We start from the raw sequence: 16,497 nt of genomic DNA, 5'->3' as shown, positions 1-16,497 counted from the left end.
AGTTCTACTAAACAGTATTTTTCTAGAAATTGATGCATTTTGTGTAAGTATTCAAAATCATTGGCAAATTATTATAGGTAATATAATTTATTATCTTTTTATTGTGAAAGGTACATAAAAAATTTGCCACAGTAACCACTTTAAGTGTACAATTCAGTGGCATTAAGCAGATTCATAATGTTGTGCAACCAGCACAATATCCATTTCCAGAGCTTTTCCATCATCTCAAACAGAAATTCTGCACCCATTAAGCAATACATATTCCTTTCCTCCTGTCCCAAGTCCCTAGTAAACTTCTATTCTACTTTTTGTCTGCATGAATTTGACTATTAAAAGGTAACTTTCATAAATGGAATTATACAATATTTGCCCATTTTTAAATGTTTATTTTATTTTTGAGAGAGAGAGAGAGAGTACGAGCAAGGGAGGGTTAGAGAGAGAGGGGTACAGAGGATCCAAAGCAGGCTCTGTGCTGATAGCAGTGATCCTGATGCAGGGCTCCAACTCATAAACCACAGGAACATGACCTGAGCCGAAGTCTCAATGCTCAACTGACTGAGCCGCCAAGGCACCCCCCATATTTGCCCTTTTCTGTCTGGCCTATTTCACTTAGCATGATATTTCCAAGATTCATCCATGCTGTAGCATATATCCGAATTTTATTCTTTTTAAAGCTTTATGGTATTCCATTATATGTATATACCACATTTTATTTATTCCTTCATCTGTTGACAGTCATTATTAGCTTGTTTCCACCTTTTGGCTTCCTTGAATAATGCTTCTATGAACATGAGTGTCTGTTTAAGTCTCTGCTTTTAATTCTTTTTGGTAAACACTTAGAGGTGGAAGTGCTGGCCATATGGTAATTTTATGTTTAACATTTTGAGTAACTGTCATACTGTTTCCCACAACAGCTGCATCATTCCTAGAAGCAATACACAAAGGTTCTAATTTTCACATCCTTACCAACCCTTGTTATTTTCCTTTCTCTTGATAACAGTCATCTTAATGAATGTGAAGTGGTATCGCATTGTGGTTTTGATTTATATTTCCCTGATGTCTAGTGATGTTGAGCATCTTTTCATGTGCTTATCAGACTTCTGTAGATCTTCTTTGGAGAAATGTCTATTCAAATCCTTTGTCCATTTTTTTTTAATTGGGTGGTTTGTTGTTACTGCCATAGTTGTTGAGTTGTTGGAATTTTTAACAATCTAATCTGGCTATTAATCTCTTAGTTATATGATTTGTAAATAGCTTCTCCCATTCTATGGGTTATCTTTCACTATTTTGATAGTGTGCTTTGATGTACAAAATTTTAAATTTTGGTGAACTCTAAATTCTGGTTTTTTTGGTTGCCTGTGATTTTGGTATCATATTCAAAAATATCATCACCAAACTCATTATCGTGAAGATTTTTCCTTTATCTTTTTTCTAGAACTTTCACAGTTTTAGTTCTTATGTTTGGGTCTTTGATCCATTTTGAGTTAAATTTTGTATGTCATGTAAGATAAAGGCCAACTTTGTTCTTTGCATGTGAGTATTCACTTTCCCCAATACCATTTGTTAAGGGACTGTTCTTTCCCTATTGAATGATCTTGGCACCTTTGTCAAAATCATTGACCGTATATTTGAGGGTTTATTTCTGCACTCTATTCCACTCCATTGGTCTCTGCCTGTCTTTATGCCAGTACCACACTGCTTTGATTATTGTCATTTTGTTTAACACTTTAAAATCTGGAAGTATGAGTCTTCCAACTTTGCTCTTTTTCAAGATTGTTTTTGCTATTTGGGGACTCTCGAGATTGTATATGAATTTTAGAATGGGTTTTTCTTTTTCTGCAAAAAATGCTTTAGTGTTTCACTTGAATCTGTAGATCACTTTGGGTACTGTTGTCATCTTAACAATATTACATCTTCTGATCACTGAATATAGGATGTCTTTCCATTTATTCATGTCTTCTTTAATTTCATTTAGCAATATTCTTTAGTTTTCAGTGTACAAGTCTTTTGGCTCCTTGGGTAAATGTTATTACTAAATATGTTATTCTCTTTGATGTTATTGTAAATAGGGTTGGTTTCTTAATTTTCTTTTCAGATTGTTCATTGTTAGTGTATAAAGATACAACTGAATTTTGTATGTTGATTTTGTATCAGTCAACTTTGCTGAATTCCTTGTTTAGCTCTAAGAGCTGTGTGTGTGTGTGTGTGTGGGCACGTGTGTGTTTAATCTCAGGTTTTTCTAAATATAAATTCATGTCACCCATGAGCAAAGATCATTTTACTCATAACTTTTCCATTTTGGATGACTTTTAATTCTATTTCTTGCCTAATTTCTCTGGCTAGAATTTCCAATACTATGTTGAATACAAGTGGTGAAAGCAGACATTCTTGTCTTGCCTGTTCCTTATCTCAGGGAGAAAATATTATTTTTATTTTATTTATTTATTTATTTAATTAAAAAAAAATTTAAAACATTTATTTATTATTGAGAGACAGAGACAGACAGAGCGTGAGCATGGTAGGGGCAGAGACAGGGGAGACACAGAATCTGAAGCAGGCTCCAGGCTCTGAGCTGTCAGCACAGAGCCTGACGTGGGGCTCAAACTCACAAACCAGGAGATCATGGCCTGAGTGGAAGTTGGACGCTTTACTGACTGAGCCACCCAGGCACCCCCAAAATCTTATTTTTAAATACAACTTGTACTCTTAGTTATATCCTCCTTTTTGAAATATTATTTACTTATTCTCCATTCTTTTTAATAAATCTTGCAGGAAACATGCCATTCTTGTTAATTAAAAAAAAATTTGCCTTATGGATTCTACTTTTATTTTTTCAATAACTTATGTTTTTATTTTATTATCAATCCTACTTTATTTGGGCTTATTTGGTTATTTTTCTAGCTTCTTGAAGATGTTATTTAATTTATCACATTTCAAAATTGTATCTTTTTTTCTCATATTACTTTTTAAAGGCATAACTTTCCTTGAAAGCATTGTTTTGTTATATCCCAGAAGTTTCTTTATGTGTATTTATATTATCTTTTATTTATTTCTAAATTCCAGCATGATTTTGTCTTTACCCTTGAGTTATTTCAAAATTTCCAAGCATTTTAGAAATCCAGGTCTCCATGAAATACATTGAAAGTTTTTTCTTAACTGAGTTCATAATCTATATTCTTATATGTTCCATATGTACTCAAGAAAATTGTGTATTCTCTACTTTTTGGATATAGAAGTGTACATATGTCTATTAGGCCAAGATTTGAGTTTTATCATTCAATAATTCCATAACATGACTGATTATCGTTATCTGTTTGACTTTTCAAAAATGAGGAGAAATGTCAAAATTTCCGAATGCATTAGTGGATTCATTAATTTTGCCTTGTAGTTCAAAACATTCTGTTTCACATATTTTGAGGTTATTTTACTACATGCATGAATACTTATAATTACAATGCCTTTTTGGGGAATTGAACTCACTATTATATATAGAATCTCTCAATCCCTCATAATTTTTCTAATTTTAAAACTTATTTTCTCTAATATTAATATAACTACATAAGCTTTCTATGTTTATCATTTGCTGGCTGTATCGTCTTCCATCCTTTAATTTTCAATCCTTTGTGTGTCCTTTTACTATGTAGGTGTGTCTCTTGTACTGTATTACCCAAACTGTCAGCCTTTTTGCTTTGACCTATTTATGTTGATGTATTTCCACCTGTTTCTCTCAAATTATTATTTAAGTGTGCCCATATTTCTCCTCAGTACTTTTTAATTACATTTACACCCTTTGGTTTCCTTTACTCCACCTCAATCATACAGATATTATTTAAATTTTAATACTGAGTTACATGGTTATATATTTCACTTTATTTTTGACCTGGTTCTCTTCATCATTTTTGGCCTACAACCACTTACTAAGGTATTTGATAATTTTTATTTAATATTCTTAAAGCATATATTTTAAATTTATTTTATTTAGGTACTTCATCCAAAATTGTTTTCAATGTTAGTCTTTCTGGGAAAACATTCTTAAGTATTTTATGCCTCTAGGAATATTTTTATCATGGCCTCATTTGTGAATGACACTTGGGCTGGATATAAAAACTCATGTTTTAAGTTCTTTTCTTTCAACATTTAAAAAATACTGATTCACTTTCCTCTTTAATTCAATTTTGCTATTGAAAAGTCTTATGTTAATCAGATTCTTATTCCTTTGGACGTACTCTTCTTTTTTCTTCTTAGGCTTTTAGATTTTCCTTTTTATCATTGTATATTCTAAAATTTGACTATAATATGTCCGGGTGTAGGTTTTTTCTATCTGTCTTTGGCATTCTATGGGCCCTTTGAATTTTAAATCAAAATAAAATAATAATAAAATAAGATACAATAAAATAATAGATTTTGTCTATTAGAAGTGTATCAGAAATGTTTCTCCATTATTTCTTAACATATTTTCTTTCTTCCAGTTTTATTTCTCTTTCTCTCTGAAACTTCTAATATCTGTATTATATTTCTAATAAATCTATCCTCCAAACTGATTAGGTTTTTTTCTCATATGTTCTATTTCTGGATCCCTTTCTTCATCCTCCTGAAAGATTACTTCAATTTGATTTTGTAGTTTACAAATTCCATTATTCCTTTCTCAGTGTGTTCATTATGCTACTTTTCCATTCCATAATTTTTATAACACTTTTTCAAATACTATATTTTCAAACCTCCTGTTATTCACTTTGGCCATTTGTACATTTGTTTGTTCTCATATTATAAATTATTATGAACATCTTTTTTTTAAGAATGTACATTAGACTAATTTAAGAAACTTGGTTTAATGTGATCTTTTTATTTTTTAATATTTTCTTCTGATATTATTTCTCACACTGCATGTTGTTTTACTTTTGAACTAGTCATTTTTCTCAAATGTTTTGATATTTTGACTGGTTTGCTTATTTTCTTCAGGGAATATTTGCTACTGTGAAGGGCAGTATATATGAGGGAAGGTCAGAGCACAGTCCACTTCAGTCTCTATGATCTCAGTAGTGGAGATGTGAGTAAAATCTAGAATGGAGAACCTTAGATAACAGGAACCACTGGCAATTGCTCCTCACCTCAAAGAAACTTCTGAGATCAGGAGTTCATGTTTCTTAACCAGAAATTAAGTATTGTCTGGAGGAATATGTTCTGCCTCATTGAAAAGATTTTATGATAAATTCTTTATTATATGTCTTTCAAATTTGTGATGTTATTAATATAATATGTTTCCCTATTGCCATGTCAAAGGTTTTGCTTTACTGAGAAAGTAATTTTTTAAAAACCAGAATGATAAATATTTCTTCATAAAATATCTATCCAATTTCCTACTAATCTACAAAATAGCACATTAGTTAAGTATCGTATACCTTTGAGAAAAGTACATATAATTTGGCTTTGTAAGCCTTTTCAAATGTGTATGTAATTTTTAAATATTCACTAACATTGTATTCTTATATATTTTAATGGAGAAAAGGCACTATAGGTAACATGAAGTATAGTACATACTTTGAAATTGAACCCAATTGTCTAATGATATTCACAAAGTGATCAGCCATTTGCATGAAATAGAGTAGTACCTACAGCATAAAATTAAATAGGATATTAATCATTATGCTTTAGGGTATAAATTAGACTATAATCAAGGTCAGGAGTTGATGTAATATACCTATACTTAAGCAGGGTTATATTCATTATCAGATTTGCAGCCCCATTTCTATTTTAGGTATAGTCTGACCAGGTAATATGGACCCAGAGTAATGCTATAGTTAGGACCCTATCACTTTATTGTTGCAGTGTATATGTAATATGGCTCCTTTTCTTCTTAAACATTTTTGCAATTTGCCACTGCTGCATTGAAATCCATCTGAATTCAAACTCTTCAGAGAAAAGTGCCCTTTCCCTAGTTCCTTCCCTCTTCCTTCCCCCTTACTCCCTATCTTTTTTGTTCAGCACATCCATTATGCTTCTCAAAGGCACAGCGGAAATGTACAATTCAGGTTGGTGGTGCCTCAGCTTATAACCAAAAGATTTTCAAAATGGTCTTGGAAACTTAACTTTTACAATATGACTAAGTGACTCACATGTTAGGGAAATATCTGCTTTTATGATTTCTTCCTAATTGTATTGTTGTGATATAAGCACTCATCATCTATCCAATTTGATGAACTTCATTCCTATTTTTCAGATGAGGCAATGAGAAGGAATAAATACCCAACTTAAGTATTCCCTTCCAATATTTATGAATTAAAAATATATTTTAAAACGAGTTTATATAAAATAAAGATGAGGAGTCTTAATAGAGAAAATAATGAAAAGAATCAGTATATAAAAATATATATCAGAATACCACATGCCGTCTATGATGTCCTTATTGAAACACACATTCACATATATTAGCCTGATTTCCACTGTATTTTCCAACTTCTTTTCCCTCAGAAATACACATTTATTACATATAGTTTAACAGGTTGTTATGTCAGAATTAATTTTGGTGTTAAAATGTTCTTTCTTCACATTTATTTTCAGTCTCATTTTATAAGTATCAAAAAATTTCCCTCCGTTTGAATTGGAGTTTTACAGAAAATAGGAATAAGGAGTTACGGTCTCTGTAATAATCTGGTTATAGCTTTATTTGATTACTTGTATTGCTTGTAGTCCTTAAGGAAAGGAAAAAGTGACTACTTATTCAGTTCTTAGTTTACTGCCCCAAAATGAAATACTTAGAATGGAAATATTTTAAATATTCAAATCCTACATTTTAAATGTGGCTTGCCCTGGAATATTGAGCATTAACTTGAATTATGAATATTATTTAAATTAAATTTTCTTGGGAAGTCAAATCAATAAGCACATTTTAAATAATAAATTGGTACAATTTTCAATTGTGTTATAAAGCATCTTAGTTTTCTGAAAAATTGTTCTCAAGAAGCACATTAAGAATTGCAGTGTTTCTATAATTAGATGTACCCTATATCCACTAGAGGCAAAAGTAGTTTTAGACTACTTTGGGTTACCAGCTGGGATATTTATAATAATCTAGAACATTAAGTGTGCAATGAGAAAAAGTATGCCTTCCAGGAAGGAAAGAAAGTTTCTCACTTAATTACCAGTGTAAAACACCTCTTGACTGTGAGTTGCTGGTAGCACTGATGGTATTAAGAAGGCTTCCAAAATGTTCAACCATTATACCTAATTTATGGTATGCAACGAACTTTCCAGCTTTGCTAATATGTGTATTGATTTTGTCAAAATGATTTTTAAAATCTTATTCACTTATAACAAGGTAATGTGCAGGTCAAACTTCTATAACTTTGTAAATATTAATCAGAATTTCCTTTTGTGAATGAACTCATTTCTCTTTTTGCTTAAATACAGATAGCTTTTTTCAACATATCCATAAGCATCCCATAATGATTTTAAAAAGTCAATGTATACTCACTCTTGTTTAAAATGAAAATGCTATTTACAACAAATTATTATTAATTAAGTGGAAAATTTTAAATATGCATCTAAATATATCAATGTCCACATATGGTTTGATTCATCTTTTCTTTCCTTTCCTCCAAAGTTATCTGGAAGTATTTTGGATGTGTATAGTGGTGATCAGGGAATTTCTCCAGTTAATATGGGCCTTACAAGTGCTTCCTGTCCAAGTAGTCTGCCAATGAAAAGAGAAATTACAGGTAATGTTGCTTTTATAGTTTTATCCCTTTTTAGGTCAACTACTTAAGGTATAAGTGACACATATTACCAAGCTGAATACGATTTTTAAAATATTATCAAAATAGTTAAAATGGGATAGTTAAATGTAGATAGTAAATTCACCTTTTTTTTTTCCAATGACAACCAAACAGCACGTTAATATAACTTATAATCCAATTGAATTGACTATTTTAGGAATTGGGGAAATATACACATATGCTCTGTGTATATATGTGTATATAACAACTTGACTAAGTTGTTCACTTAAAGTTGGTTCATTTTGATATTGAATACATGCAATTTATTAACATGGTTGCAAAACAATTGATTAGGGGAAAAAGTTTTTTCTGTATGTAGATTTGATATAAAACAATTAGACTGCCCCCTTTTTACCCTGTTTTATGAATTTCATGATAGACACACATTTAATTTTCTCAAGTAGGTAAAAAAAAAAAAACTCTCAGTTTTCAATAGTACATTTCAAATTTGCTACAACTCAAAAGAATTGTAGGGGAACTGTCAAGTTCCTCCAATATATGGATGAAGAAATCAAGGGTCAGAAGAGTTATTTTCACAGTCATACAGCTGATTTGAAGCAGATGTGCATCAAAATAAGAATTTACTGACTTAACAATGTCCAGTGTTAGTTCCTCCATAAAAATAAAATAAAAAGTAAGTTGAAATTTCTGTAATAAGTTTTTAGTTTGGAGCCCAAACATTGATCTTTAATAAGTTTTTCAGAGTTAATATTAACAAATTTAGTAAGTGTAATATGTCTATTCTTGGGGTCTAGCCAATATCTCAAAAATTTCTATGCATACAAATTATTTAGATTAAAATGAATTAATATAGTTTTAAATAAATTAATTTAAATAATCATATTCTTATGTTACCTGTTTTAAAAACTAGGGTAATGCAAGAAACACTGCATTAATCATTTATGCTATATAACAAATTATCCCAAAATTTAACAGATTGAACTAATAAACATTTATTATTTCATATAATCTCTATGGGTCAGAAATCCAGAGGTGACTTAGAAGATTGGTTTTCGGAGCACCTTGGTGGCTCAGTCGTTTAAGCATCTGACTTCAGCTCAAGTCATGATCTTGTGGTTTGGGAGTTCCAGCCCTGCATCGGGCTCTGTGCTGACAGCTCAGAGCCTGGAGCCTGCTTCAGATTCTGTGTCTCTGTCTCTCTTTCTGCCCCTTCTCCTGCTTGCACTCTCTCAAAAATAAGCATTAAAACATTAAAAAAGAAAAAAAGAAAATTTGTTCTCCTTCAGTCTTTCATAAGGTTGCAGTCAAGATGTCATTCAGAGGTACAGACATGTGACACTAGGTGGACTAGAGGATGTGCTCCTAAGACAGTTCACTCATGTGTCTTGCCAGTTAGTCCAACTAGTGATCCAAGACACACGAAAGCAGAGGCTGGACATACCTTTTATGACCTAGTCTTGGTCCACACTGGTCTTTTCCACAATATTCTGCTGGTGTCACAGGTCATCCCTGTTCAATGTGCAAAGGAACCACTAAAGGTGTGAATGTCATGAGAATCATTGTAGGCCATGTTGGAGACTATCACAAATGCTTAAAACCATGTAGCACATAAAATATCATTTCTTGGAAGTGTGGAGTTATTTGATAGGAATATCTGAGAAGTATAGCTAGTTCTAGCTCCAGGGATATAGAAATCATAATTATTTATGAAAAATGTAGCTTGTAAAAATTTAGGTTGGAATAATTTTGAATAATCTTAAAATTCTTAAAATAATAATAATGATTGAGCAGTTTAACATTTGCTATGCACTGTACCTCTTTTCATCATGACAATGATAATCAAATAGGTATTAAATTATACCAATTTTGCAGATGAGGAGTTGAGACACAGAGAATTTAGGTAATAGATTTCATATCTATGAAATGGAAGGCCAGAATATAGATCTAGGTTTTACTACTCAAAGTTTAAAATGCTCACTATTACCTCTTACTTCAAGAGTACTTGCTCCAAATTTCTAAATATTTGCATAAAAATATTATTATGGCACTTGGAGTAGGTAATATAGTATTTTCACCTACTATTTCTGAATTATATTGACTAGAGAGGTTGTAAAGTATAACTAAGTACTCTCTGAATTATCTTCTTTTTGATCAGAAACAGATACACGAGCTTTGGCAAAAGAGAGACAAAAAAAGGACAACCACAATCTCAGTGAGTATATTTTCCTTTTTTCTAAAATTAATAATAATAATAATAAAGGAGGAAATGCATAGAGATTAGAATATGTGGTCTTTTATTGTCACTCCATAAGTATTTTGAGATCACATAACCAAAATTAATAGTATATTCTCACTGGTTGAGCTATTTTAGGAAATTTAAATGATGTGAACTCTCAGAAAAGCTACATATTTTACAAAGTGAAACATCTCAAATGTCTCCTTGATCACTCTGTCTGTCAAGCAGGCTGGGTGTGACAGAGACTAGTGCATTTAGTTACATTTGAACTCTAGTGTGACTCATTGACTGAAGGAGATAAAAGTGGCTTTAACAAAATGTACATCACTTAAAAATCAAGAAACAACTCCATGTTCTCATCTTTCTGTGTCAATCTGCTCCTCCCTTCCTAATGATAAGTTATCTGGAAGGTATTGCTTATGTTGTACTGCTGAATTCTACCTCTGCAAAAAATGTCTCTGATGCCTTCCTGGGGGTCAGTTTGACTCTGATAAGGGGTCACATGAGATGGAGAAATATAAGCAAGGGAAGTAGTTTAGCAGCAATGTTGAGCTTGATAGTGTTTGGTCATGTCTTATGTACTTAACTGTGTCAAGTGAGCTTGACTAATTGAGTGTGAAGCCTTTCTGTTTTGGAAGCCAAATAAAAAAATGACAAGAGAATAAGAATAAAAATAAATAAAAACATTAAAGCTCTAAAACAAACCACGAATGTTCTTACATGTGGTTAGCTGAAATTGATTCTACATGTACCTGTGAACCCTGCATCATATTGCACTTCCTGCATCACAGAGCGATCAGAGTCTTCTGACTATGAGATTGTGAGGGAAGAGCTGACAAGTGGTTCTAACTGTCCTCAGGGTCGTTGTGGAATGACCTGATTCTGATAGCCCTTAGTGGTAGAGCAGATAAGCTTTGGTCCAGATTATGAGACAAGTAGAACATGAGTAGGGGTGGCTAGTTGTTGATAGAAGGGATTCATGCAGCAAGGAACTATGGGCTTCTCTCTCAGTTTTAAACCTGTTAACTCATTATTGCTCTCCTGTTCTTTGCTTCTCTTCTCTACATCTGCAGTTTAAATAACATAAAGTATGATAGGCATGTGGTATGTCCATTGTCAAGTGTTTTCTAATCTGGATTCCCTTACCAGGATATGTTGCTTTTTGGAGATATCAATGTTAAAAAATTTTAATATCATATTTTGAATATGATGAATCTAGAACAATCCCTAAATTTGTGAGGATCATGTCAAGAGGACAAATGAAAACACACTTAGCAGAAATCTAAATTTTAAAAGTTGTAGGTCAAGCTCAATTAAAATATGCTCTGTTCTTTCTAAAGACTGGAAATCCAGGTGTGAATTCAGAATTCTCAGATCATCAGAGCTCTGAGGGAAGATGTCAGGGTGAGGCAAAGCCAGCCTTCAGCCATCAGCCCATCTCACTTCTCTCCCCACTCCTTGTTCCATTCTGTGCCACCAGTGGCCTCAGACATGAACGTGAACACTCATTTTCTACATTTTAGCTCCACACCCACCTGTTTAAATAACTTCCCCTTGTCCACATCTTGAGCCTAGAGGTGAGCACACTGGTGTCATGGTCCTCACTCAGAAGGGTGGACTAAGAAGTGGCCTGCACAGGCTCTGGAAGTGGGCTCAGGGCATTGGGAGGATATTCCTGGAGAAAGTTACCCAATGTAGTTTGACTCTGTGGCTAACTTGCTCACTGGGAAAGGATGTGGTGAGTATGGGTCCAGGATAGGGGCCTCTCTCACCCTGACCTAAGGACAGGAATGAATGAATATATCCAAAGTGTGAAGAGTGAAACCACACATGGCATAGAGTAACTTGGTAATTTCTTAAAACTTGACTGCTTTACAAATAACTACTACTGGGTATGAAAACATTGAGGAACCAAAGTTCTCATTATAATTAGCCATTAAAAATTTATCAAGCACAATCTAAGAAGAGTAGAGGAGGAACTTCTGATATTTTACATAAGGTGCATTTAAATAATAGATTTGGGAGAAATATTCTAAAACTAAACCAGTTCCCTATTTTGAGGTAAAACTGTGAACATCCTTCATAGCTATTCTTCATCTTATATTTAACAGTCTGTTTTATAATATAGAAGTGAGTATGTGTGAACATAGAATTATTAATAATTCTTACTGTGAAATATGTATGTATTTCTATCAGCTGTACCTTTGTTTATTTTCTTTTCTTGTTTTTTAATGTGGTATCATTGTTTTTTGAATCACATGCATAGGGAAAACAGGATCAGCAAAGAGGGAAAACAAACTCTCTCAAGAATCAATTATATTCTAATTTTAGAGTAATCCCAATATATTATTACTGAAGGTCAAATCCATTCATGGTGAATTGCTTTGTACAGACAATTGTTATTCTTTCATGACTTTCCTTGTTTCTGGTAGCAGATCTTAATTTTTAGCATGTATAAAGTATTTTCAAATATTTTTGATATATAATTTTCTTCTTCTTCATGACCTTCTTCTTCCTTCATTTCCTGGAAAACTTTTAAAATGTTACTTTTAGAAGAAAATATTATACAGAAGAATATGTTGTAGTTCTTGATTCTAGGAATATAGCGTAGACTATAAGACTACATACACTATACTCTGTGAAACTGCTTTTGATAGGGGTCAATATAGGAAACGCTCTACTTATTTGTATATCTGACATTTATTGAACATTTATTAGATGCATACAATTTCCAAAAGTAATGAATTCATGGAAATGCAAACAGAGAAAACAGTCTCTGAATAAGAATTTATACCAGTAGTTCTCAAAATGTAGGCCCTAAACAAATAACATCAACATCACCTGGGAGTTTGTTAGAAATGGAAATCCTTGGGCCCCAACCCAGACCTACTAATAGGTTTGGGATATAAATCCATTTTAACAATCCTTCCATATATGTCTCATGCCTGCCAAAGTCTGAAAACCACTATTCTATATATTATTGAAAATTTTTAGGTTAGAAAAATAATAATATTTACAGTCTTATCAACATTTGTTTAGCACCTCCTATATGCCCAGCCCTCTGAAGACAGAAAAATGAGGAGTAAATTGCCCCTGCCTTCAAGGAAGTTACAGTCTAGTTGGGCACACACGCCTACCATGTGCTAAACTTTGTGTCAGGCCTTCAGGTATTGTATGAGAAGAGTAGGCATGATGTAGACCTCAAAAGATTATGATCCTAATGGGCTAATCCGTATGTGAAGTGATGATCCAATAGGATATATATATATATATATATATATATATATATATATATATTATATATATATAAATGCAAATATATTTTTCAATATGGATAAGTATTACAGCTTTTCAAAAAAGTGAAAAAAATTGTTTTTGAGAGAAAATGTTTTGAAAACATAGTCAACAATAGAATCACAATTCTAATATTGTTATCTTTATTTTTAGAATTAAATATATTTGAATTTTTATTTTATTTTTGAATACTCTTTTGACTATATGGAAATTATTTTGCTAAATGTTTTTTCAAGATTATTAAGAAAGTTTACAGCTGACCAAAAGTGAATTGTGCTTTAATGAGAATAATCAATGATATTTCTTTTTTAATAGTTGAAAGAAGAAGAAGGTATAACATTAATTACCGAATCAAGGAGCTTGGCACTCTTATTCCAAAGTCTAATGATCCGTGAGTTCGACAGTAATTTCTATAATAATGTTATGGTTTGAATAACTCCCCCCCCCCAAAATGGATCGGAGGGAGCAGGGGGACGGGAGAACCAATTACTAGGAAACTAAGCAGCTTATGGTAAAAGTAAGACTACTGCTGGTCGTCTTCAGTATCTATTCGAGACTGATGGTTATTAGACGTCAAGGTTGTTACTAACATTTGTCCTTCTGAGACATAGGAAATAGTGAAATTATTTCTTCTCAGTTCATAGCAGGTCTTTCTATATGACATCAATATTGGCAAATTTAGTGGCAGTATCAAATGTTGTTTATGACACTGGTATACTCAATTTATGGTTATAGCAATCCTTCCAGCGTAAAATTTATATGCACATGGACATTGAATTGTTGGGTTTTCAGTGGTCTGAACGTTCTGGAGGCAGGCAAGTAAAAAAAAAAGAATTGTAAAAACATGCTGATTGATGCCAACCAATAATTGGTTATTGTAATTAAATTTTCAGCCATGTTTTGGTGTCATCCACACTCAAAGTTTAATAAACAAGACATTTGAGGTTGCAGGAACTACCTAATTAATCAAAGCATCAAGTTAGAATGTTAAACGTTTCTCTAAAATATAGAAATATGTTGTATTACATTAATAATGACTTGAAAATGTTTCATTCAAACCGAGAACTGCTCTCTCCTGATACTGGAGATCATCAATTATTCAGAAACAATGATTCGATATGGTGATATTAGTGAAATTTGTAAATACTCTTTCCCTGAATCCAAATGTGCCAATTCATTTAGACAATTCAATAACTTGTAATAGTAAGAAGTGTAATATTTATCCTTACGGGCATATTAGATAGAGAAGGCACCATGTGGAATGACAGAAAGGCTCTGGATGGAGAATCTGAAGAGCCTGGTCACAGTGTAGGCCCTACTGGTAACTCTTCAAATCTTTTAAAGTCCCTAAGCATGCAACTCTTTCTATTAGTAGAAGAGAATACCCATTTTCCTGATAGGTCTTATTTTTTTTAACACGTAACATATAAATGCACATTTATTCATCAAAAATTTAATCCAAGGCCAAGCTTTTTTGTTTGAATATGTGTTGTAGCTTTTATTTCTTACATAAACTGCACTAAAATGTATAGTCTATTTTAATTTCTTTAAAATAAAACAAACACGTACACAACCTAAGTACAGATGAACTTTTAAAAATGCTTATGCTTTTTGTGACAGCATGTTTTTAAGCAAGCAAAGTTTACTGACACTTTAATTGAGTTTTTCTAAGGCTTTTAATATAATCTTCCTAAAACAATAACTATTTTAAAAAATGTCTTCTTTTATCAGCATTCATATTTCATTAGCTAATGTACCTATAATTTAATTATATTATCATCATAATAAATACAATAGGCATTAATTTAATAACTTATCAGTAAGTACACAGCACCACAATGATAACAGAAATACTTGGACATATCAGAGGGTGGCCTATTGCCCTCTATTACCTACTTTGTCCTAACAACAGTCAGTGAGTGTCACAAAGGAAATGGAGAACATTAATTAATCTTGAAAGCGATTGGATAAAAGTCAATTAAGAAAGGTTCTAACTGGTGGAGCTAACCCACAGTGCCAGGGAATAGTTATATGCAGAAAGCACATGAGACTTTAAGACTGGATTTGGAACCCTAACTGACCATCTTTAGATGTCACCATGCCTGTAAGGCACCAATTGTATGATTGGGTTTTTATAAACATAAAACCAAATAATATATATGAGAATATCATACACATTATAAATCTTGTGTGAGGGATTATTATTCTATATATTTATAGAAACTTTGGTTATAAAAAGGCTTCTTTCTACTTCTAATTCACTGTCTAGAACCGAAAAGGCAAGCTTTTCCTGTAAAGGGCCAGATATTTCTAGCCTAGAAATAAATATTTCTAGCTTTGTTGGCCATATAGTCTGTGGCAACTTTCTAACTCTGTTATTGTAGCATGAAAGCATACATAGACAATATGTATATGAATGAACATGGCTGTTCCCACTGAAACTTTATTGACAAAAATAGACTGTAGGTTGTAGTTTGTCTACCCATGATCTAGAATATAGAGATTAATTTACCATAGAACCATATCTGAAAGAGATTATCATTGGGAAAAGTTTATTGTAAGCATTCTTAAGTGTTTTTCTCTTCTTTATGGATCTCAGAAAGAGGTATGATTATTTGTTTTAATTGTATTATGTTATATGTATGGAAATGATATTTATTTTGGGTCTAATTGAAAACACATTAATTGATCAGATCGTAATGATATCTATATGTGGCTCTGCACACATAGCATAGACAGAAGAGATGCTTAACTGTTAGCTCTGTTATTCCAGACATCCGATACCATTTCTGTTTCAATGCATCTTATCCCTTGGCTTTTGGTGGCCTCGCCTAATACCCTAGTTCTTCTTTTTAGGGTCCGCCAACATGAGTCCCACGGTTGAATCCAGAACATAGCCTCTTTAAAACTTGGATCTATGGGCCTAAGGGGTAGTCACTTGTTCTATGAAACTATTTTGGATTCATTTGTTGAATTTTCAGACACTACTATGGATAATCTAACAAGTTATAGAAAATTAATTAGTGGAGATAGAGTGTGGGAATAAAATAGAGGAGGCAAGTTTCATTTTGAAGAAATGTTATTACTATGTTGTGACAATTCTGAAATTAACAAGAAGTGGATCAAAAAAAAAATAAAACAAGATTTCAGTTTGAGTTTAATACGTTTCATACTAATTTGTTGTACCATTTCAAACCATTTGTTTGTAACCATTACAATTCATAAGAATTTTTA

The 16,497-nt window shown here is 32.3% G+C and overlaps 1 protein-coding gene across 4 annotated transcripts in view; it reads left to right on the top strand.

Moving 5' to 3' along the window:
* The window catches only part of TFEC (transcription factor EC), a 71,263-nt gene that overhangs the window by 46,675 nt on the left and 8,091 nt on the right, over nt 1-16,497 (top strand). For 3 of the 4 annotated variants that reach the window (XR_006965164.1, XM_047096235.1, XM_047096233.1), the window contains 3 exons: nt 7,601-7,715; nt 9,889-9,945; nt 13,579-13,654. Coding sequence is in view for 3 of the 4 variants with exons in the window: in XM_047096235.1 (XP_046952191.1) it covers nt 7,601-7,715; nt 9,889-9,945; nt 13,579-13,654 (248 nt within the window). In the remaining variant the exon portion in view is untranslated. The remainder of the gene's footprint in view (nt 1-7,600; nt 7,716-9,888; nt 9,946-13,578; nt 13,655-16,497) is intronic. The other variant, XM_047096234.1, reaches the window with a different exon arrangement.

Source organism: Lynx rufus, unplaced genomic scaffold, assembly GCF_022079265.1.
Source record: "Lynx rufus isolate CCGP_SWC_20201006 ecotype Redwood Valley unplaced genomic scaffold, mLynRuf1.p SCAF_4, whole genome shotgun sequence".
Taxonomy (NCBI): Eukaryota; Metazoa; Chordata; class Mammalia; order Carnivora; family Felidae; genus Lynx; species Lynx rufus.
This window is presented reverse-complemented; position numbering and strand designations above follow the sequence as displayed.